Source organism: Eleutherodactylus coqui, chromosome 10, assembly GCF_035609145.1.
Source record: "Eleutherodactylus coqui strain aEleCoq1 chromosome 10, aEleCoq1.hap1, whole genome shotgun sequence".
Classification (NCBI taxonomy): domain Eukaryota; kingdom Metazoa; phylum Chordata; class Amphibia; order Anura; family Eleutherodactylidae; genus Eleutherodactylus; species Eleutherodactylus coqui.
Window position 1 is genome coordinate 85,612,404 of NC_089846.1, and position 24,556 is coordinate 85,636,959.

The 24,556-nt window shown below is 47.7% G+C and overlaps 1 protein-coding gene across 1 annotated transcript in view; it reads left to right on the top strand.

The window, feature by feature from the left end:
• The window catches only part of XPNPEP2 (X-prolyl aminopeptidase 2), a 61,763-nt gene extending 38,930 nt beyond the window's left edge, over positions 1 to 22,833 (top strand). The window contains exons 14-21 of the mRNA XM_066581438.1: positions 917 to 988; positions 1,925 to 1,985; positions 2,895 to 2,964; positions 4,740 to 4,844; positions 5,754 to 5,813; positions 8,988 to 9,064; positions 20,135 to 20,233; positions 22,065 to 22,833. Of these exons, the coding sequence (XP_066437535.1) occupies positions 917 to 988; positions 1,925 to 1,985; positions 2,895 to 2,964; positions 4,740 to 4,844; positions 5,754 to 5,813; positions 8,988 to 9,064; positions 20,135 to 20,233; positions 22,065 to 22,268 (748 nt within the window). The 3' untranslated portion in view covers positions 22,269 to 22,833. The remainder of the gene's footprint in view (positions 1 to 916; positions 989 to 1,924; positions 1,986 to 2,894; positions 2,965 to 4,739; positions 4,845 to 5,753; positions 5,814 to 8,987; positions 9,065 to 20,134; positions 20,234 to 22,064) is intronic.
• Positions 22,834 to 24,556: the final 1,723 nt, after the last annotated feature.

The window sequence follows — 24,556 nt, forward strand, 5'->3', positions numbered from 1 at the left end:
TTCAAGGATAAGATGACATTTAGGACTTACTCACATGAACGCATTCGCAAAAAAGCCCCAAAATGCAGCATGCTTTATTTTGGTGCGCACCAAAGGCACCACAGGAGTCCATACTGATACCTGCAGGGAAATCAACACACCGTGGACTAATTAAGGCTGCACAACCTTTCTAAATCATGGCGCGGGTGCGTCCCTCACCGATGTTAAGAGTCCCCAGTAGTGCAGAAAGTACAGTAAATTGCGCAGATACGCATACAGTAGTGCTACCATCACTGTGCCAAAAGTCGCGCTATCATATACGTTTTGCGCTTACACTTGTGTGAAGCCGCCCTTAGGGCAAAAAGACATGGCGCATGCATGAATATTCAAACTCCGTGCTACTGCACACGAGTTTCAGAAAAAAAGCATGAAGATGGGTCCAGTCCTATCTTTTCTCGTACATAGTATTAACGCGTGAGAATCCCGATAGTGGAAACGAAACCATTGAACTATGCTTTTGTGATTATCATGGCCGTATAACGGGACAAATACACGCCCATCTGCTTAGGCCCTCAGTGCTATAAGAGGGGTCATGCACTGTGATCACAGAGTGGAGTTACAAGGGTTGGATTGTGCTGCTGGAGACTAGATAGGCAGGCTGCACCACTGACAGCAGTACGGGAGGAGGTACGCACCCTTCGCTGTTTTACTGTATGAGCAACATGGAGCCGACTAGACAACATAGATCTCTGGACTCCATCCAGTTCAGCCCTATAATACTCCATATCTATAGATACAATATAGTAAGACGCTGTGCCCCTACAGTGGAAGCGCCCGTGGATAGTAGGTTTCTGCTTTATGCCCGACTAGAAGTTACTTGTCAAATGATAAAATGTACTAAGAAAATGCTGTCAGAAAATGACTTTTTGTTTTTCAGACCAGATAATCAGACTGACCGCAGACTCAGTGTGACAGAGATGTACCTGATAGACTCTGGGGGGCAGTACTAGTGAGTATTACTTATGGAAGCTCATCGTGTAGCAGTAAATGTACAGGTATTGGCTGCTGCAGCTCAGTACTGACTGTATCTGAAAGGGCACGAGGGCCAGTGCTGGTAAGGCAAATACCCCTAGGGGGGAGATGTAACAATTACTATACTGTCACCTTACTATACCATATCAGTAGTAGTGATATATAAGGATTCCTAATGTGAGAGGAGTAGTAATAACTTAGTAACTAGAGCGAGAGGGGTAATAATAGCAGAAGAAGCAAAACAGTAATAGTAGCAGAATAAGAAGTAGTAATAATAATAGTAGTATTAGTAATAACTATGGTAGCAGTAATAGCCGGCGTAGTAGTAATAATAGTATTAGTAGTAATAATAGTAGTAGTAATGGTAATAACAGTGGTAGCAGTAATAGCAGTGGCCATAGTAATAATAGCATTAGTAGTAATAACTGTAGTAGTACTAGCAGCAGTAGTCATAATAGTATTACCAATAGTAGTAGTAATAGCAGAATAAGTAATAGTAGAAGTAATAATACTAGCAGTAATAGTGCTAACAGGAATATTAGTGACAGCAACAGTAGTATTAAAATCTGTAGTGATAATAGCATTAGTAGTAATAACAGTAGTAGTAATAGCAGAATATGAAATAGTAATAACAGTAATAGTATTAACAACACTAGTAGTTGTAATAGCAACAGTAATACTAATAGTAATAACAGCAGCAGTGTTAATAGTAATAGTGATACTAAGATCTATAGTAATAGAAGTAATAATAGTAGTTGTAATAATGGGAATAGCAATAATAATAGTAGTAATTCTAGTAGTAGTAATAGCAGCCTGGGTGGTGGTAATAGTAGTATGAAATATTAGCATCTGAACCCAAACCTGATGAACAATAAAGCGTATTTGTCAGATTTCTCCTGTGGATGTTTTTCAGCGATGGGACGACTGACATCACGCGGACGCTGCACTGGGGGACGCCCACACACTTTGAAAAGGTTTAATATCAAATGTCTGTTCTTTGTGTAGATGTGAGCATGTCAGCAGCCACAATGATATCGGAGGAAGCGTCTGAATAGGACCAAACGCAGCATAAAGCAGGCGCCATCCTATGTGACGCCCTTCTGTACGGTGAAGGTTCCGGAGCTCCAGCGGTGCCCAAAGTCTGTTTTAGAGAGTGATCGAAAAATAGAAACTTGATTCCACAAAAAGACCAAATGGTCCATCTGGTCTGCTCTAAAAAGGGTGGAATTTGGGTTGCCCTCGCCGCTCCCATCATGTCATTTCCAGTAAACCACCTACACAGAGTGATGATGGCAGGATCTGTCCAGATGTTCCCAGCTAGGTCTCCTGCAAACGGCAGATTTACATTGTGAAATCCGTAGCGGGATTCCGCCTCTAGATTCTGTAGCAAATCCAGCCCATAGCATGCTGAATACACGATTTCCAATCATGTGGGAGAAATCACAGCATTCACCGCAGAGAAATCGATTTTGTGCGGGCTACGCTCGGCCGGCTTCCATTGAAGTCAATGGAAGCCATCCGTCCCGCAGCTATTCTGCAATCATCATTACAGAATCGTAGCGGGAGCTGCGTCATCGCCATAGCATTGGTGTTGCGTCCTCTCTACTGTGCATGTGCACCGGCGCTCCAGCTGGCACATTCGCAGCAGAGGAGGAAGATGGCGGAGAGGTAAGCTGGGGTCACCGGATAGGCACTGGTTGAACTCCACTGCGGGAATGCAGTATGTGGGGTCTGACCGACCCGTGTGCAAGAGGCCTTAGATGGACTGATACAATGTAGTTGTAAGGGCACCTGGTTTATCATGAACCCAATGCATTCTAGTTAAAGGGTACCTCCGACCACTATAACCTTCCCCTCCCTGTTGTGTTTCTATCACCCTATAGGAAGCGTATACGCGGGTCCTGATGGGGAATATTGAGCTGAGCAGACTTGTGTTTCCACCTCGCACATCTGGTATCTTCTTCATATTACTTTCTATGGGTTTAATCATTCTTGTCCTTTTATGTGCTGATGCCAAACTGTAAGACACCCCTTATAATCCGTCAGAAAGAAAATCCCACTCAAGTGCATGATGCAACAATCAACTGTCAAACATGTGACGTTCTGGTCATCTCAGAGTCTTAAAATGGCCAAAATGCATATTTAAATATCCACATTTGATTGTGTCGTGCATGATGGTGCGACGCCAGTTTCAGGATATGATGCAGAACACGGAATTATAAAATTAGAAACTTTTATGACAACTAATAAGTTGACATCAATGGAGGCCGCGTGTGCGGATTCCGCTGCAAAATAGAGCATGCTTTGATTTTTCTTTCGCTCGCGGAATACGCAATTAGTATCCGCAAGTGTGAACAGAAAATCGAAAATGCATGCCCATCAGCCCGTGAGCCTGAGGAGCACTAATGACGGTTATATCAAATAACAATTATCAATTACAATATAGACAATGCACACTATAGATAAAACAGGCAATTCTTCAACAAGCGGTAAACTGGTAATTGCGACTGACCACCCACAACCCTGTAACTGAAGAACTGACTGCAATTAGCAAATTTGTTGTAAACAAATGTTAAACAGTAAACAGTGTTATGCGACTAGCAGGCCAGCGTGGTCCCTAACACTCACTATATGTGTGCACACATTGGGCTTTTCTGGAGGCTGGCCCCACTTACAATACGTGGCTGACGGAACTCTCAACGTCCACTAATAACTCTTGATCTGAAGAACTTTAGGTCAACTCCGACATGTTCTTTTGCGGGCATTGTTCCCTGCAGCAGTCTCAGTAAGGGTCCCTCCATCTGCTGCACTCTAACTTCTTGTAGATTGTGGCCCTGTGTGGCCTCCTGCAGACTATTACTCCCAGTAGTGCTTCCTGGGCCCAGCAACAGCTCATGCAGTAAGACCTCCGCTGCACAACAGCTCTCAGTAAGATCATTCTCCTGAAGGCTGCTGGCCCCAATCCAGCAGTACTTAATACACACAGTCTCTTTGCTGCCCCTCCGCTCTCACAGCAGCTCTGTTTCAGCAGCCACATGGTTCCTTTTCTTGTAGTCACCATCAGCCCCCCTGCCTGCTGTGCAGCACCCAGCTCTCTCACTGTCCCTAGGAAGTTGCTGGAGGAAAGGGACCTCCCTCTGCAGTGCCTAGTAAGGTCGAGGACCTTCTCTGCACTGTGCAAGGTAGCAGCGCTCCTCCTTACAATTGCATCGTGTACTTGAGCACCGGATTTCTTTTTGTAATATTCTAGAGTGATTGGGACACTGTTCATGCACCATTGGAGTATTGCCGCTTTCCCTTTAATATTGATTACTTTATAATCCTCAGTGAGGTATTGTAGAGTGGCGGCCATTGCCCCCTCTATAACGAGGAAGGGTGAAATATCTGGTAACGTGTATCATAAATTATAATATAAGAGTTGCCAATGTTCACCAGTGCCATTCTGAGTCAGACCGCCCCATCCCCAGGGGAAAAGCAGAGCCGGCCATGTTACCGATTAGTAGCAGTCATTGTTCCTAGGCATCCTAATTAGCATATATAGAGAGAAACCTTCCTTCTGCTCTGACTAATTATAATGTGAAGAATTACATTTTTCCTCGAATTTCCCTTTAATGACTCCTAATGTTTTGTTCTTTTAATTCTGCGTTACAGAGAAAAAAACTGCTAATAGTTCAAACCAATCAGATCAGAGGTCATGTGACTGAAGTTTGGGGGTTTTCTGTTTGTAGGTAGAGTCATTGAATCAATAGCCAGAACCGCCCTGTGGGAGGTGGGACTGAACTTCGGCCATGGGACCGGACACGGGATAGGAAACTTCTTTGCTGTTCATGAATGTAAGTCAATGACTGGAAGAAAGGAGAAGAAACTGTTAGTGGAGTCTATTATTACAACGTGTCACGTTACTAATCACTATGTACGAAAGACTAAACGTAAGTGACGGACATCGTCTCCTCTCTCTGTATCGGCGCGGTGAGGGCTGGAGGTTTGATTGAATTCCAGACTAATGTACCAGTTAGGTGGGACGACAGTGGCCTAAACAACTGCACGAGCGCCGACGTCACCGCCATATTGTTAGCGCTCGTGCACGGTGTTCAGACAGGCAGATCACCGCAGGCTTTCAGCCGACTTCTCACTGAGCGCTTCACATTCTATGAGGAATCGTTTTACACTCAACGAGAAGTCAGCGATCCAACGAGGATTTTCATGCTGGTTGGAAGCGAGCGACTAACGAACTGTAAGCGAATAGCGCACCATGGCCGCGCATTTTAATGCAACGATTATCGCGGATATTTGTTCGATTGAATGAATTTTGCGCAATAATCGTCCTATGTAAATGACACTTTAGTCCGGGATTTATGTTATTCGGCATGCACTGAATTACATCCAAAAGAACGCGCCCCTGGATTCGGAATAGCGATTATGCTCAGATAATGAACCCCTCCCCCTTTTTTAGATAAACCTTTTCTATCTTTTTTCTGCCTCTCATTTTTGCTGTATGACTAATTATTTCCCTTCTAAGGGGGTGTAATATCTTGGATTCTGTGATATATGTGTAAAGTGTATATTATTATTAGCAGCAGTAATATTTATTCTAACTACTTGTAGCGTTTACATTAGTTGTAGCAGTTATATTTGCTATTGCTCTGGGTAGTATTGATATTGTTACAATTATTATGTATTCCTGTTATTTCGCCCCTCCCTCTACACTGTTTCCTATTTGACAATATTTCTGAATATTTCAGGGCCGGTGGGATTTCAGAGTAATAACATTGGTTTCACAAAAGGAATGTTTACCTCCATTGGTAAGTCCGTCGTCTGATCACTATGTGATTCATCACAAGCAAGGAAGGGATTTCCTACTGGGGATTTTGGGGAGGAACTTCCCTGGACTCCAGAACTTCCTCCAAAGGGACCTTCCACATGGGATGGAACTGTCTGCATATACGGCAAAAACACACGGGCGCATGCTACGAAGCGTGTTGGCACATGAATTGGGTTTTTTTTTTTCAAACTCTGCGCTAGTGTGTGCTAGTTTGAAAAAAAAAGTAAGAAGATAAGTCCTGCCCTATCCTTTCATCATGTAGAAAATCTACGTGCGAGAAAGATAGGGCAAGTCCAATCTTTTCTTGTGCGTAGTACCAACGCACCAAAATCCTGAAAGTGAAAACGAAACCATTGAAATCATTTTGTTTTTGCAGCAAAGATGCACAGATTTTAAGAGATGCAGAATTGAAGCCCCACAGGGATACCTTTGTGATGCAGAAATGTCCACGTGGACTAATTCTTTCCCACCTGAAAGGCCCCTAAGAATCCACTATTAGGCTGAATTCACACGGGCATCGCTGTTTTTATGTTCGCCCGCCGGCAACATAAAAATGCGTGAACGGGCGCACAAATCAAACGTTTGTGCACCTGTTCAGACAGCCCTGGCCCGCCGAGGACGCAATGCCATTGAGTGAGGGGAGACAGATCAGCTCTGCTAAGCTGTCTCCTGCTTCCCTCCCCGTCGCTGTCTCTCAGCAAGGGGAGGCGGGATGGGGGGTGGGAGCTAGTGTGCTCACCTCCCTTCTCTGGCAGCTGTCCTAGGCTCCCATAGGAGTCTATGCAGCCGCCGCTGGCGCAACAAGCGCCCAGCCAAAATGAACTTCTTGGTCGGCTGCGCACTTTTATACCACGGCAACTTGCCCATGTGCACTGATGCATTGCAAACCAATGCATCAGAGGGGCAGCGTATATAGGCCTTAGGGCTTATTCAAATGGGCGTATATTGGTCGGGTTTTCACGGCCGGCCGATATATGCTGCCCCTCTCTGCAAGGGAAGGAGGCAGGACGGGATGGGAGCTAGTGCACTGAGCTCCCACCCCCTCTCCGCCCCTCGCCACTGTTTGCTATGGGACGGGCGGGGTGGAACTTAGCCCCGCCCCCATTCCATCCCTCCCATTGCAAACAGTGGTGAGTGGCGGAGAGGGGGTAGGAGCTCAACGCACTCCCTCCCGCCCCGTCCTGCCTCCTTACCTTGCAGAGAGGGGCAGCATATATTGGTCGGGTGTGAAAACCCGACCAATATACGCCGGCTGAATAAGCCCTCAGGCTGTTTTTACACATCGATGATTTGCTGTAGATTTTGTTGCAGATCTGCAGCAGATTTCAACCTTTTAATTGAATTGAAGTTGATGGGGTGAAAACTGTTGAAGACCTGCAACAAAATTTGCAGAAAATCGTGCGACTGCATCCTAAGGTGACCTTCCCACCCTACATCTGAGCTGTGCGAAGTCTGCTGCGGAACTCCATTGCTTACGATTCACTTGCATCGTACTGTAAATGCTGCGGACGTTTCACATCAATCCCGCAATGGTTTTTGATGCAGAAATGCTGTGGATTTTGCAGCATATTGTTCTGCTATGGCAAATCTGCAGCATTCCAGCTATGTGTGAACTAAGGCCGCCTTCACACCGGCAGGAAATGCTGCAAACCCACAGCAATTCCACATCAAAAACCAAGTCAAAATCCGCAGCACTGATAAAGATTGTGTCTCGGATTCATCTGTGTATCCACAGCTGATTTCAGACTGCAAGGCCGCACCACGGAGTATCGAACGCTCACTGATAGCCCCTGCGCACAGCGGCAGCCACTACTGAGCGCCGCCAGTCAGGTGATGCAGAAGTGGGCTGCCTCTTACCAGGGGAAAGATGGCGTTGCTCAGTAGTGGTTGTCGGGTGAGGATGTTCGCTGTGCTGTTGGGGCTGTCAGTGAGCGCTCCGTACTCCAAAGATAAAGGAGCCGCATTACAGACAAGAAAATTGCGGCAAAATCACATTTTTGTTGACACAATTATCGAGCATCAGCGATGCTTATTTCTGAGAATAATCTCACATCGCTGCCGCCTGCGATTTTCTCACGCGATAGACAATAGCAGTTTCTAATGTTAAAAATGCATTGCATCGCATAAAAAAAGCAAGTACGTGCGTTGTGATACGATAAATCGGAGGCTCCATATGGAAACATGGGCAAGAAAAAAAAAAAAATCGCAAAACGCAGAAAGATAGGGAAGGCAGCGATTTTCAAATCTCACAACATCACATGACAGGAAGCATCGCATGGGGCATGAAGCCATTGAGTCACATGGGTTTTTTTTGCAAGTTTGAAGGCAGCCTTAAGCTGCATTCAGACAAGGCTGATTTGCTGCAGATTATTTTGCTGATCTGCAGCAGATTTAATTATTTCAACTGAATTCAAATTGAAGGGGTGAAATCTGCAAAAATCCGCAGAAAATCAGCGCTGTGTGAACAAACCCTTATAGTAATATTATGAATGGCACTATTATGGGTCACTGCAGCTGGCACTATACAGATACCATTACAGAAAGACTGTAGCTGGCACTATTAGGCTGGGTTTCCATATACCTGGCAGAGTGCTACAAACTCCAGAATGTGTCCAGGTTCCAGAGGACTGGAATGTAAAAGGAGGTGGGTATGTAAGTGGGGTGAGCAGTCCTCTGCTCCCCTTGTAAATATGATCGCGGCTCGGCCACTGTTGGCCACTCTGTGGCATTCTGGATGGAGCTCTAGATTTAAGTTACAGACTGTGCTGTTGAAGTTGGCCACAAGAGGGAGCTCCAACACAAGCAGAGGTTATTGCTAAAAGAAGTGAATGGAGCAATTTGAGAACACTGGGAAGCTTCCAGAAAGGGCTGTGATTGGCTGTGTGGTCACAACTGACCAGGCGACTTGCTGTCGCCAGGCGCTGAACGCCACGCACCTAACTATTACTGCTACGTCATGTGATGTTAATGCGACATTCCGGTAATTTGTGCCGTCCTATGGAGGGAAAGCATTTAATGACATTCTTTCAGTAAAGTTTGGTTGTGCTGTTAATGTGATGCGCCATGTAAAACCATCCACCCTGATTCAGTGGGATGAGACTGGAAGCTCTGCACCCTCCTACTGTAACAACATCCCTGTTGTTTTCTTTTCTAGAACCCGGTTACTATCATGATGGATATTTTGGGATTCGAATTGAGGATATTGCTGTAGTGGTGGAGGCCGACACCGAGGTATCATGCGTTATAGACTTGTTGAATATGTCTACTATAATTTAAGAGTATAGAGCATATACAGTGTATAAAGATCGGGTCTGAGAAAGTGTGAGTGTAAATTAAGGGGGCAGTAACTTTTCCGACAAGTTCTACTCATCTACTAGCTTGTGTTGGTCTCATCCTTTCTGTAATATACCCGCATTAAAAATTGTTTTGCTTTTCCAATGTGAATCACACTTGAAGGGACTGCCACTAGGGGTCTCCCTTCCAGCTTCTCTGCAATCCAATCTCTGTCATTAGGTACAGAGCTTCCGTAGTAATAAGGCCACAGGTATATTTCCATGGCAACAGGGGAGGAGCTATCTTCACAGGCAGCTCCTGTGCACGCACATGCTGCAGGCTGACAGATCTGCAGACACTGTGATAACAATCCCCACAGTCTCTACCTCTCTTGCTGTTACAGCATGTAGGTGTGTGTCTGTGTGCACATTACACATGTTATAGTGGCTTTAGTAACCACTTAGCCAGAATGTTTCTAAATGCCTGATTGTCTTGGGAAAGCAGATGGGAGGGCATTCAGATGTTGCTTCCCTGCTGATTGGACCAGAGACAATACAATGTAGCGTAGGAAGTAAGGGCAGTGAACTACTGGCAGAATGCTAGTGTCAGGTTGTACTGCTGGGATCTGTTGTTCTACATGGGTTTCGAGCAGCACAGCTTCACAGGTGAGGGATAATTGAGCTGGCTGGGTGTGGAGTTTCTTCAGCTAGCCAATCTCTACTGGTCTGCTGCTCATATATACCAGCTTCTCGCTAACTGGTTCCCCACCACCCTGCTGTTTGCTCCATGCATGGTGTCTGTGTGTCTTTGTGTGAACTGCGACATGTTCTCTGTGTTTCTGCAGGTGGCCGGACATGAGGTATGTACAGTCCTGTTCTGTCTTGCATGTGAATCCCTGGCATGTTGGTGTAAGCTGCTTCCTGTCCTGCTGTGGTTCTGTTACCATCTAGGGCTAGTTAGGTCCTTAGGTTCCAGTGTGGGGCCGTCCCTATCGGCACGATCACCCTGCGGCCAGGCAGGTTTCATGTGGTTGTTGTCTTGTGAATGTAGGGACCCACGAGGCAATGAGAACCCTTGTTGGTGTGGGCTTGTGGGCTTAAGTGTCTTGGCCAATTCACAAACCAATATCTCGTACATTCTACAGTTATTCCATCTGGTTATGTGTGCAGGTATGCTTGGTGCGTGGTTTGGTTGTCAGTTCAGTCCTTATTTTATGTCTGCCCGTGAGTCCAGTATGCAGTCCTTCCCTTGGTGTTTCGTTGTACATTTGTGTAGTATCTTAGGTCTCCAGCCAGTGCATCCTGTTTGTACGCGATACCATCTTGTGTCCATGCTGAGTCATGGTGCACCCAGCGGACGTGACAGCTAGACTCCCTACACACCCCTCACTGAAAGTGTACTGCATACACCAAAACAACTGAAAAATAGGGAAGACCCCATAAAATTAAAACTTACAGATATGAAACAGCAGCAAATGCGAGGGGAACCTGGGGTATTGTAGAAAACTTGTTGGAAACTCAGGTATGTTTTAGGGTAGGTATGATGAGATCAAATATATTTCACCTGGGTTCCAGTGATACCGACACATTTTGGAAGAATAAATTAGTTAGAGTTAGCAAAAAGGGGGCGGGACTATGAGAACCTAAGAAGAGGAATGGCGGTCACAGTAATAGAGGAAATGGTACAACTTGGCTGTGGTCTTGGTGGCTCTCATAAACATCGTCTTATGGCCGTCTACATTAGATAGAGACCAGATCTTACAGAACACAATAGAGGCAAGGAGTGATGACAACCTACAAAATGAGCGATTATGTTACGGACGTCACCAAGATAACAGAAGCCCTTGTGCAGAAAGCGGTCTGGAACTTAGTAACCTGGGCATGAGTTCTAAGGGGCCGTATGTTTCTCACTCTTAGCCCTTTTCATGGACTAAAGGGATTTATAACAGGGTAAGCAGCAGGTAGGTAGCTGAGGAAGTGCAGGTCCAGATAGCCAAGGGTTAATTCTGGGAAATACTTCGAGATGGTCAGAAGTAGCAGAGATGATCTGAGATGTAGACATGACGCGGGTATATCGGATGTGACCTCTGTGACCTAACCCAAACCTCCCCCTTTCTTCAATTAAAACGCTGCAACTTCTAGCTTGGATAAATTTTGGCCACAGCGGCCGTTTATTAAAATTCTTATTAACAATTGGTAAAAACATGAAATAAAACAACCCACTGAAAAGGGGGAAGTCCCTGGAGCCTCCAACCCCCTCTGTCGCCTCCCCAACAGGGAAAAGGATTTCCGTCCTGCCTCCCGCCGCTCTCTCCCTCTATCCGACTCGGGAGACTGAAATCCTTCCCGCTAAAACCCTCCCGTCGCAAGACAGCCGACTCGGGAGGCAACACACAACCGGTTGCCCCTAGTCGCCCTCCTCCTCCCGACTCAGAGAGGCGCGAGCCGTTCCTCGGCTAGCCACGTTTCTCTGCAGGGACTACGGCCTGACAGAGCCGGGAGGCGACAGGCTGACCACACACACTATACCAAAAAGGGGGAGGGGGGGGGGGAGGTAGCCATCAGCCCCCGTTCCCCCCCCCCCCGCCCCGCACATCAGCTGGCTCCAAGAACTCCCCCCCCCCCTTCCGAACGCCGCTATGACAATGTTGCGATACCTCTACGACCCTTTCTACTAACTAAACTGCCCCCTATATGCTAAAGTAAGGGCGGGTGGGTGGGACTTCCTCGTGGCCTCCGTCTTCTCCTTCTGCTTCTTCTTCCTCCGTTGCCGCCTAGGGATGCTCCTCCCCCTGCTGTTCCCGCACTTTCTCTCTAACTTCCCCCTCTACTCCCCCCTATACTACACCCCCCCCCTCTTCACCCTTCAATTAACCCTGGCCTCCCCGTTAACCCTGTCATGGGCTGCCTCCATATATATCCCCGGGGGCTACTATTCCGGCGCCTCTTGACGCGGGTATATCGGATGTGTCCTCTGTGACCTAACCCAAACCTCCCCCTTTCTTCAATTAAAACGCTGCAACTTCTAGCTTGGATAAATTTTGGCCACAGCGGCCGTTTATTAAAATTCTTATTAACAATTGGTAAAAACATGAAATAAAACAACCCACTGAAAAGGGGGAAGTCCCTGGAGCCTCCAACCCCCTCTGTCGCCTCCCCAACAGGGAAAAGGATTTCCGTCCTGCCTCCCGCCGCTCTCTCCCTCTATCCGACTCGGGAGACTGAAATCCTTCCCGCTAAAACCCTCCCGTCGCAAGACAGCCGACTCGGGAGGCAACACACAACCGGTTGCCCCTAGTCGCCCTCCTCCTCCCGACTCAGAGAGGCGCGAGCCGTTCCTCGGCTAGCCACGTTTCTCTGCAGGGACTACGGCCTGACAGAGCCGGGAGGCGACAGGCTGACCACACACACTATACCAAAAAGGGGGAGGGGGGGGGAGGTAGCCATCAGCCCCCGTTCCCCCCCCCCCCGCCCCGCACATCAGCTGGCTCCAAGAACTCCCCCCCCCCTTCCGAACGCCACCGCCAGCATGGCATGACCACCTCATGCCTGCGCAGCACCCCACAGAACTAACGCGCGTTCTATTCCCTCCTGAACCCCCTCTAACCACAGATCCGTCCCAATCTCGTTGAGATGCACGCCATCGCTCCTCCAATAGTTTCCTACTCCCTTCTCAAGATCTATGTGCCGAACGGCCACTCCTCCATTACGCGCAACGAAGCGTGAAACCTCCCGGTTAACCTTGATCCTGGCCTTGTCTATCCCCCGCACTGAGCGCGCGTTGCGCCACACCTTGCGAGGGACCATCTCTGACCAGACCAAGATCAAGCCCCGGTACATCTGCATCATACGAAGCATATCGTACCGGATGTCCCTACCTAGGTCCCTAAAGGGTCTCCGCCCCAAATCGTTGCCCCCGACGTGCAGTACGAGGATGTTAGGCGGCCTGTCTAGGGAGACTAGGCGCTGAACGTCCTGTAACACCCGGAACCAGGCCATGCCCCGCACTCCGATCCATCGAATTACCGCCGTCTCTTTACTCAGCCTTAACTGTCTACCGTTAGGCCTGATCTTAGCCCTCTCCCCCCCCCCAATACACAAAAGAGTGGCCCATTATCCACACCAACGCGGCTCGATGATCTGTAACAAAAGAAAAACAACTAGTCGTAATTAACCCCGCCGCAAAACCGTCCCCCCCCCCCCGCTTAAAGCAAATGCGGCCTGATATAACGTTTAAACCGTCCCGACTTCCACCGACCGATGCCCATCACCGCCTGACTATCCAGTCCCCTCTCTGCTGCCTCCGTTGCCGCGCCTATTCTAAAAGAATGTGTCCCGAAATTAGAGCTGTCTAATCCCAGCGTATCTATCATTCTTCTTAACACCGCCTCGAACTGGAACCTTGACAAAAAACGACCATCTCGGTGCTGCAGAAGAGGCCCTACCCTGACTCCTGCTAACAAACTGTAGTCCTCCCAACATTTAACTGGGCACATGGACTCTCCCCGCACTTGTCCTAGCGACACTCTCCGACCTCTACCCTCCTGATCCATCTTAGAACGACGGATGACTAATTCCAACCGTCCTTTTATAACCTTGGTATCCTCGCTTTGTAAACCCCCCCCTTTCTTTTTGCTGGGGGAAACCAGTTCCCCCAGCCGAAGAGCCCCAAAGAAAGCTAATGAAAAAGCCAACTTAAAAAGCGAGTATTCAAACCCGTCCCCGCATATCTCCCCCAATGCGCCCCCCAATCTTTTCAACAAGTCGAACAAGATTGGCCGACGCATATCTGACCCCCCCCCCGCCCCCTTCTAAACCCCTTTAGTGCCTGTCTCACTACAAAATTCTTTGTAACATCAGTCAAACCCCGCAACTTAGCGCCAAACGCCACTCCTCCCATAAATTTGTTAACTCTGGCGACTGACAACCCTGTCTCAGAACTTTTCCCCAACCATCCTAACAACGCCCCTACCCTGTCCTCGTCGGAACGCACGATTCCCCACTGCTGCAGCCACTCCTCCCATTCCGACCAGGCTGCCCTATAAGACGTCCACGTACTCCGAGCCAGTGAGGTACCTATCAAGTGCCTCACTGCTCGCTGACCACGCTCCAGATGTGTCTCGGGCAAGACACCCCTTCCTTCTCTGCTGCCGGGGCCAAACGTCGGAATCGCTCCCACTGGCAACGAGAAAGAGCATCCGCTAGTGAGTTGCTCACCCCCGGCACATGTACCGCACCTATCCAAGCGTTCAGTGATAACGCTTTCAGCACCAGGTGGCGCAGTAAGGCCACCACTGGAGGGGACGATGCAGACAATTTATTTATCGCCTGCACGACCCCCAGGTTGTCGCAGTGAAAGCGTACTCTCTTGTTCCTAAATTGCTCGCCCCATATCTCCACCGCCACTATAATGGGGAAGAGCTCGAGTAGCACCAAGTTCCTTACCAACCCTGACGAGAACCAGTCGCTCGGCCATCCGGCCGCGCACCACTGGCCCTGGAAGTAAATCCCAAAACCCGAACTCCCTGCGGCGTCAGTAAACAATTCCCAATCAAAATTGTTTACCATTTCCTCCATCATTACTGACCGACCGTTGTAGTTCTCTAGAAACGCCGCCCATACTGCTAAATCTTTCTTGAGTTCCTTACCTAGCCGGATAAAATGGTGGGGTAACCGAACCCCCGCCGTTGCTGACGCTAGCCTTCTGCTGAAAATTCGCCCCATCGGCATTATTCGGCAAGCGAAATTAAGCTTGCCCAATAACGATTGGAGCTCCCTCAAAGTGACCTTGGTGACAACCCTTGCTCTTTTTACCTCCGCCTTTAACTCTGTCAACTTCTCCTCGGGCAATCTGCATTCCATTGCAACCGTGTCAATGGTAATGCCCAGAAACTTTAAACATGTAGTGGGCCCCTCTGTCATCCCAGGCGCCAAAGGCACCCCGAATTGACCGGAAACCCATTGAAGTGACCCCAGCAAAGTTGCACAAATAGGCGAACCTGCTGGCCCTATGCATAGGAAGTCATCCAAATAATGGATCACTGACCTAATCCCCGTGCAATCCCTAACTACCCATTCTAAAAAGGAACTGAACGCTTCAAAATAAGCGCAAGAAATGGAACAGCCCATGGGTAGGCACCTATCCGCAAAATAACTTCCCTCCCAAAAACACCCTAACAAACGAATGCTCTCTGGAGCAACTGGGAGCAACCTAAACGCAGACTCGATATCCACCTTTGCCAGCTTCGCTCCCTGCCCATACCTGCGGACCCATTTTATTGCGGCGTCAAATGAAGTATACACTACAGAACAAATTTCCGGGTCTATACCGTCATTTACTGACGCCCCCTTTGGGTATGACAGATGGTGTATGAGTCGAAACTTGTTAGGTTCCTTCTTAGGAACAACCCCCAGCGGTGAGACCACCAGGTCCGCCACGGGCGGGGAACGGAACGGTCCCGCCATGCGGCCTAACTGAACCTCCTTAAACAATTTTTTGGTCACCACAGCCGATTGCCGAATCGCTGACGGCAAATTCTTGGTTGTGACCGGAACCCTATGAACTGGGGGGGGAATTCTAAAACCGTCCCTAAAACCCTCAAACAATAAACTCGCCTTATCTCGGTCGGGGTACCTATTTAGAAACGGCACCATCTTTGCCAGTTTCACTGGTGTCATCCCTTTTTCCAGGTGCCCCGAAACCCTTTCCTTTTCCTTTTTTAAAGCACTTTGCTGCTCCATGTGACGTGCCGTTACACACGGAGCAGATGTGCTTGAACCTGCAAGAGTTCCCGAATTTGCATTGGCCGTCGTTAAACTGCCAACACAATCCGAGCCTATGACTCCCTGACTGTCCTCCCTGCCCCCCTCCTTGGGAACCACTGGCCGAGCTGCTAGTCCCGGCCCCCCCCTGAAAGGGCTGACCAAACCTAACTGGGGCCATTACCCGCAACCATAGGCCAATATCTTTCTGATCCCACCGAATAGACGGTCGGATCGCTTTCCGCTGACGAAATTGTTCGTCGTACCTAAGCCACGTTTGGCCCCCGTATACTCTGTACGCCTCACCTATCGCATCGAGATAGCAAAAAAGGCCGGAGCAGTTCTCCGGCGCCTTTTCACCTATAACGCTGGCCAGAATAGCGAAGGCTTGCATCCAGTTGGAGAACGTCTGTGGAATCAGTCTCCACCGACGTTTCTCCTCCTCTTCCTTCTTATATTCTGTCCTTTTCCCTTTATCTAAATTGAATTTTTCCAAAGGGAGAAGGGAAAAGATCTCGACGTATTCGTCGCGCCAAATCTTTTCTCTAACCTCCTTCTTTAAGTGTGCACCTAGGGGGCCCTCGAAACACACATAAACTTCCCCCTTCGCTCTGTCATCCAAGCGAATCCCTTCCCCATCTTTCTCCGTCTGGACCCCTACCGTAACGGGCGCTACCTGCTGCCCTAAAGACGCCCCCGCCGTGCTACCACCCCTAGCGCTATCGTCGGCGATCGACGCATTGGACGGTAGCGTCCAAGCAGCTACTGGCGACGGCCCTGCTCTTGCGTCTTGCTTGCGCCACAACTCCCATAATCCACCCAGAAATAACCCAAAATCACTCGCTGCGCCATGTGTGCCTGCCATCGCCCCCCCATCCCCTGTCCACCCCCCAAAACTATCTCCCGCGTGCGCAACGCGGCTAACTGCATGTAATGTAGTGTCCCCGTGTGTTTGCTCACCTGGCTGCGTAGGGGCTGTAGTCCCACCAGCCGCCGATCCTCCCTCCAGCGGATCCGATTCCTCGTCAGAATGTGGTCCGAACTGACGACCGGGGTCCTCCTCTGGCTGCATACGCACCTCCGGATTCGCAGCCGCCTGCCTGCTGCTCGGCCTGGCTCTCACGGGCCGCACTTCAGATAGTCCATGGAAGTTACTGTGGGGCTGCTCTGCTACCACCGGCTCTCCTGCAGAGCGGCCCCACGCTGTAGCTCTGTTCACCGCCGACAGCCCGGTGCTAGGCCCCGCCCCCCTGGCAGCACGGGACCTAGTGCCGGACGCTGCGCCGTGCCGCCCGGCGAGATTCCTCCCGGGCCTGCGCTCCCCCGATGGCATGGATGGTGCAGGGAGCCGGCCCGGAGGGGCCCGTGAGGGACTCTCTATGCGGCGCCGACGCTGTGGAGCCTGATCAGGGCTCAGACGCGCCGGAGCGCGGGCCCTCCTCGTACTCGGCCCTCTCGCCGATGCTGCAGGTGTCTGCCTGCTCCCTCCTGCCTCCTCCCTCCGGCCACTAGCAGTCCCCGACAGCGCTCCCGCTGCTGCCTCCGGTGTGCGGCTCCCCGCAGCGGCTGTCCTTCGCCCCCTTTCTCTCACCGCTGTTGCTGCAGGGGCTCCGGACGCCTCTCCCCCCGATGCTGCTGACCGTGCGGGTGCCGCTTCCACCTCCGATGGGCCCGGGGCCCCGACGTCCAGGACCCTCATGAGCCAGTCGATGCCCCGCTCCTCCACCGCTGCCCGGATCTTCTCCATGGCGGCCTCCATGTCCGGTAAGTCCTCTTCTGGGCGCTTCCTGACGATCACCTTCGGGCTCTTCACGGACAGGTCTTGGGACTTCGGTCTTGGGACTTCTGTCTGGGGTCTTGGGACTTCTGTCTGGGGTCTTGGGACTTCTGCCTGGAGTCTTGGGACTTCTGTCTGGGGTCTTGGGACTTCTGTCTGGGGTCTTGGGACTTCTGTCTGGGGTCTTGGGACTTCTGCCTGGGGTCTTGGGTCTTCTCTACCTCTTCCCTCTTCTTCCTCGTGGCCTCCGTCTTCTCCTTCTGCTTCTTCTTCCTCCGTTGCCGCCTAGGGATGCTCCTCCCCCTGCTGTTCCCGCACTTTCTCTCTAACTTCCCCCTCTACTCCCCCCTATACTACACCCCCCCCCCCTCTTCACCCTTCAATTAACCCTGGCCTCCCCGTTAACCCTGTCATGGGCTGCCTCCATATATATCCCCGGGGGCTACTATTCCGGCGCCTCTGGAGATGGAGAAAAGTCGTCATACAGAGAGTTCTATGGAAGAGGGTCCAGGCATAAATCTGCTTTACCTGATGAAGGATACAACTGTCACATATTTATATGAAGAGTAAATAGGCCTGATGGTAATAAGCAGGAGGCTCGCCAAGATTTGTGGAGGGTTTCCCAATCTGAACAACGTAATGAGACTTCCCTAATTTATCTTAGTTCTCTGATTTATCTAGAAGATGATGAAACGTCACTTCTCCATCTCTAAGAGAGAAACCTCCGGAAATGTGGCTGCAAATATTGTAAGATGCAAATACCAAAACTAAAGGGCAAATTAATCACTAATCCCCGGAGTCATCCTGTAGCGGCTGGGAAACTCTATATAGCCGGCATGTAGATGCTGTGTACACTGAACCGCCACTTTATTGGAGTGCATTGGACTCCTTCGGCCTTCAGAAACACAGCTGTACATCGTGGTGTCCATCCTCAGGTATCAGAGGATCCGGCGTGCGTCAAGAAAACCTCCCCACCCCATTACTGCACCAGACTGACAGGAAGGGGTCATCTATTCAGGCTGTTTGCACCAAATCCTGCCCTCCCATCAGCACGGGGCAACAGAAATCTGGATCTTTCTGACTAGGAGATGTTTTTCCACTACCAAGTGATACAATTTTTTTGCTCTTTTGCCCGCTGGAGTCTCGTTTTTCTTAGACACAATGGCGATGGAATTGGTCGTCTGCTGTTATATCCCATCCATGCTAAGGAGTACCAAGCTTTGCATTTGGCTATGATAGTTGGAGCACCAGTGTTGTATTTGGTTGCTCTTAACTGCAGCACCTGTTCATCAAAACGATTCCTGACATCCTCCTCCGACCCCTTTCGGCGATTAACTGTTTCCGTCTGCAGGATCCCCTTTTGCTGGATATTTTTCCTCAATCATGCCATTATCAGTATAATCTCCCCATCATTTCACAAGAAAACCCCCCGCAGTTGGCAGTGACATCCTGGCCCGGCTAGTCTAGCACCGATGCCCCGGCCTCATTGGAAGTCACTCAGATCACTGGATTTTACCATCGAATGTGGCTTCACACTAAAACTGACAATTAGCACTTCCCTGTATGGAAATTCTCCCCGTGACCCCCGAGTGCAGCGTAAAGTCATGTCACAAGTTTTCCACAGATCATTGTTTCCGGCTGAACTGCACACCTGACAATAGTCTTCAGTCTACATTGGCGCATGCAGACTCCACTTGAATGCAAGAACGGCCCTCTGCTAGCGATGAGTGGTCATGGGTTATGTATCTGACATCACTGGAAGTTCAGTGGATTTGGCGGCGGGCACAAGTGGCCATAGTCTGGATTAGTGAAAGAGCATATACTTGTAATAGTCAGAGTTGGTCACTGTAACATAAGTAGCGAAATAAAGAGCAGCTTGGGGGTCTCAGACAACCCCTTTAAGTAGTTATGTTGACACAAAGAGATACTGTACAGACACTCTTCTGGTGTGTATCAGGTCCATTATAGGCCATGGATGCTTTCTATGATTATGTTGGGGAATATTCTGAGCTACACAGTGAGCAAACAACACAAACGTAGTGCCAAGTTGGTGGGAAATGTGATTGTTGAACCCCAAAGGAAATGACTTTTTATAGGGTGAACCAACTTCATACAACGTGTACCTTCACTGCAGGACCCCGTGGAGAAGAAATAGCATAGCTATAAATAATATTTGATTAGAACTTTGTTAAAGGTTCCAAAAATTGTATTTTTTTCACGATTGCTGTGTGTGATGATGGCCACTAGAGGGCAGACTACTTGTTTTCTATGCAATTTTGGAACTTTGTGAAAGTTTAAATTGACACCTAACTTAACAAAAGCCATTGAAAAGGCCAAGTTAACGTTTGCTGCGACTGCATTCAACCTCTTGTCAATTTAATGTTTGCTACATCTGTATGGAATAGTGATTGTATGGGAGAGTAATTAACCCTTTCCATTTCATTTTTCCTTCTCTTTCTTCCTCTCTTCCTTCTTTCTCTCCGGCTGCAGAATACATTTGGAGGGGAGAAGTATCTCACGTTTGAGATTGTGACCTTAGTTCCCTACGACCGAAAGTTGATTAACACCACATTAATGACAGAAGTGCAGGTGAGTACTGATCGCGGACTCGTTTGATGGGAGAGTAGGGCTTTCTATGGGATTGATTCCATGTTATTGGATCCTGGCAAAGTACATTTATATTCTCATTGTCATTACCTGCCCTAATCAGTTCTGGGGGCAGCAATTACAATGGATGTGTATTGATCATGATGTTTTGGGGGTTATCACTGATCATAGTGTTGAGCAAGCCAAAGCACAGAAACCTGATTCAGGTCAAACTTTGCTAAAAGTTTAGTGTGGTACAAACCTGAGCCTTTTCCTCTTCTTCCTTCTCTTCTTTCTCTTCTTCCTCTTTTTCATCATCTTCTTCTTCCTCTTCTTCCTCCTCTCTTTCCCGTACTTGCTTCTCTTCTTACCCTTTATCTTCCTCTTTTTCCTCCCTCTTCTTCCTTCTCTTCTTTTCCTTCTTCCTTTTTTTCTTCTTTTTCTTCATTAACTTTGATTTAAAACAGCTCGGCTCCCAGGTGAGGTGACCTAAGAGTATCAAACACAAGTTTTATGGCTCTTAAACAATGTTCTACACCAATTTTAGGGGGTTTGATGACATTCAGGTTTGGTTTTAACTAATTTGGACTGGACTGAACTGAACGTTTTGCCCAAATTTGGTGAACCCTCCAGGAACTTTTTAAAAGTTTGCTCATAACTAATCATAAAGTAGGGGACACTGAATATACAGTAGGGGGCACTGAATATACAGTAGGGGGCACTAAATATACAGTAGGGGGCACTGATCATTCTGTGGTGCATTCAGTATAGTATTGGTGCCATTTATAATTATGATTTTCAGGGCACATTTCTCATATTATGGGGTATATGTAATAGTAGCTTTCTCTGCCCTCCCGATCTCCTTCATCAGCGTGCAGGCTAGGGGAAGAGCTGTCAGTATACTCTGTCTGCAGTGTCTTAGAGAACAACACAAGAATAGAAATCTAACAATTAGAATTTTTTAATGAAAACAATTACAAAAAGCCTTAATTTCCAAAACCATTGAGTTGAAAAAGTGCAAACTGTGCACAGCCTTTAACTACCCTAGTCGGGCATTGATTATTGTGTAGGGGCACTGATATTAATCACATCTTTGCAAACATGGGTCTTATAGAATTGTTGATCTTACTTTTTCTGGACTTGTGATACGGGGGCTGTTGGTTATACAATTGGAGTGTTCTCCATACTATTGGAGCATTCATAGTACTATAGGGTCTTTGGGTATGTTGTTTGGAGAGTCAATTATACCATGCCAGGCATAGATTCAATGGCTGAGGGCATTATTTGGGGAATCAGTCATACTGTCTGCAGGTTTAATTATATCATTGGGAGGAAAATTCAGATGGTTGAGTGCATTTGTTTGGGGGCATTGATCATACCATTAGAGGCATAGGTCAGATAATGGAGGTCATTCGGTTTGGAGTGCTGGTCATACTGTCTGGAGAGTTAATTACTATTTCAGGCATAGATCAGATGGTTGTGGGCATTTGGTTTGGGGCATAGATCAGATAATTGTGGATATTTGGTTTGGGGCATTGAGCTTACCGTTGGGGCATAGATTAACTAATTATAAGCATAGATTGAGGAACTGGTCCTACTGTCTTGAGAGTGGATCTTACGTATAGGCATAGCTCAGATGGTTGAGGACACTGGTTGGGGAGCATTGATTATACCATTGGGTGCATAGGTCAGATAATTGTGGGCATTTGGTTCGGGTCACTCATTGGTCATATTGACTAGAGAGTTGTCCTTATATGTAGACATAGCTCAGATGGTTGAGGGCATTAGTCCTGGAAACAAGACTTAGATATCTACTTTTCATGTTTTTCTGTAGATAAAACATGTGAACAAATACTACGAGAAGATCAGAACAATTCTGGGACCTGAACTACAAAGTCAAGGACTTGATGAGGAATACAGATGGCTGGAGGAGAACACGAAGCCCTTATCCTATGGGAACTTTATTACTGCTTCTATAGGTGTCCTCATCACAACCCTCATCGCCAATCTATATCTACAGCAGACAGTCATCTACTGAGGACCTCCTGGAAATAAAATGTTTGTCATCCCATATATTGTACGTACCATAATGGGACATAGCAGATCTGCGGTAGATACAAACCGGATGACGATATCCTGTGGGCTGAAGAATAATTCATGAGAATGTATTTAATCATATTGCACTGTGGCACAGGACACCTTGTACATCAAACATTGTGTTATCAATGGTTCCTATAAAATGACTGTCTGCACTACGTTGGGACACATTTATTACTGGGGTTGGGGCAGAATTCTGGTGTAAGTTGCGATTTTTATTTTTTTTGTGTGCACAAATCAGTCTAGACAAAGTTACTACTGATTTGCGCCAAAAATAACAGATGTGACGTCTCTCACTCCACTTGGAATCATAGAATTGTAAAGTTGGGAGGGACCTTTTCAAAAGTGTCTAGGAAAGCGGCAGAGTTGGAGTGGAAGGGGATATTTGGAGACATTTATGACGTGACTTTTTAAAAAGTTGCAAAACTTGCTGCAACGCCCCTCCAGTAACTGGTTGATATACAAAGTGACTCCACAGCTTTAGGGCTTATTCAGACGAACGTATATCGACCGCGTATTTACGCCAGCCGATATACGGCATTCTTCTCTGCAGGGGGAGGAGGCTATAAGAGCCGTTAGCAGTGCACTGAGCTCCCCCCCCCCCCCCCCCTCTCCGCCCCTCGGCACTATTTGCAATGGGAGGGGGCGGGACAGGAGCGGAGCTAACTTGTGGAACTTAGCTCCGCCCTAGACCCACCTCCTCTCATTGCAAATAGTGCCAAGGGGTGGAGAGGGGGTGGGAGCTCAGTGCACTGCTCACGGCTCTTACAGCCTCCTCCCCCTGCAGAGAAGAACGCCGTATATCGGCCGGTGTAAATACGCGGTCTATATACGGTCGTCTGATTAAGCCCTTAGGCATATTAAAAACAAAAATTTAAAAACATTGTGCAACATTTGATAAATTTGCGGTTCTAATTTTACCTCCATACAGAAATATTTCCTCCATACAGTGATTCCATATTACCACCATATATTGATAAATATTTCTTCTATACATTGACTAAATATTACCTCCATACTGTTCTTGAGCAAAACACACCATATAATGACCGATATTACTAATAGCACCACCCTATGCCCACTAACAGCACCATTATATAGAAAGTATTATCAGGACATGGAGGGGGCAGGAGTATGGAAGAGAGGAAAAATCAGCTTGATTAACTGAAATACAAATTTAAAGGGGTTGTGATATCAGACAGAGGCCCCTTAAATATTTATGTCTGGTTAGAATTTTTAGAGAGGCTACTGGAATTATTCTTTTCTTGATTGTTGATTGTTGTATGTGATGGCGGCCACTAGAGGGCAGACTATTCTGTATATATCAACATGCAACATTGTAACAAACTATCACTACATGAAATTCCTTGTGATTTTACCAGAAGTTTGTTGTGGAGGGAAATACTGATATAATACAGATTAACAAGTTCCTAAATAAAGTAGAATCGCTGTGGGACTTCCTTTACATGGCAACAGATTTCGTATCTCCAGTTCTTGTCCCCTCGGTATCAGCAGAGATCAGGCATCATCTCATCCCGTATTACCTCTTTACACAGGTGCTACATGTTACTGCATTATTACATATACAGAAAAGGGGGGCCAACACTGCAGACAGTCAGTAAAGTCTCTAGAGTGGATTTACTATTACAAATGCACCAGAGAACTGTTTTACCACATTTATATTCTGTTTTAGACACTTTTTTCATCCTATTTGAAAAAGGTATAGCGTCACTGGGAAGGGGCGTGGCTTCACAGGAAAGGGTGCAGACCTCAGCTCCATTGAAGTAAATAGACCTGAGCTGCAATACCACGTACAACCTGTGCACAAGTGTGGCACTGTTTCTGTAAGATGGTGGTCATGTTTATCTAATCCAGTTCAACCCCTTTAAATGTAATTCAACTGCAGAAAGTTGTTCTTTAAGTTGATTTGGGCTAAAAAGATTGATCATTTTACATTTCTGAAAATCACCTGTTGTGTGTTCCTAATTTTGAGAGCCCCGATCATGCAATTAGTACATTTATTCTACCTACGTGGCAAACATTTACCCTCCATTTGCAGGCAATTTCAAGGGGTTTTCCAGATGTAAATTATTGATGGTCTACTTTTAGGATAAAAAAATTGCAGCATGCTCTATTTTACCAGGGATCCCGGGCGTCTGAGCTCCATTGATCTTTATTGGTGTGTTCCATCCATTGTGCATATGCAATTACATTATATATGGATGCATA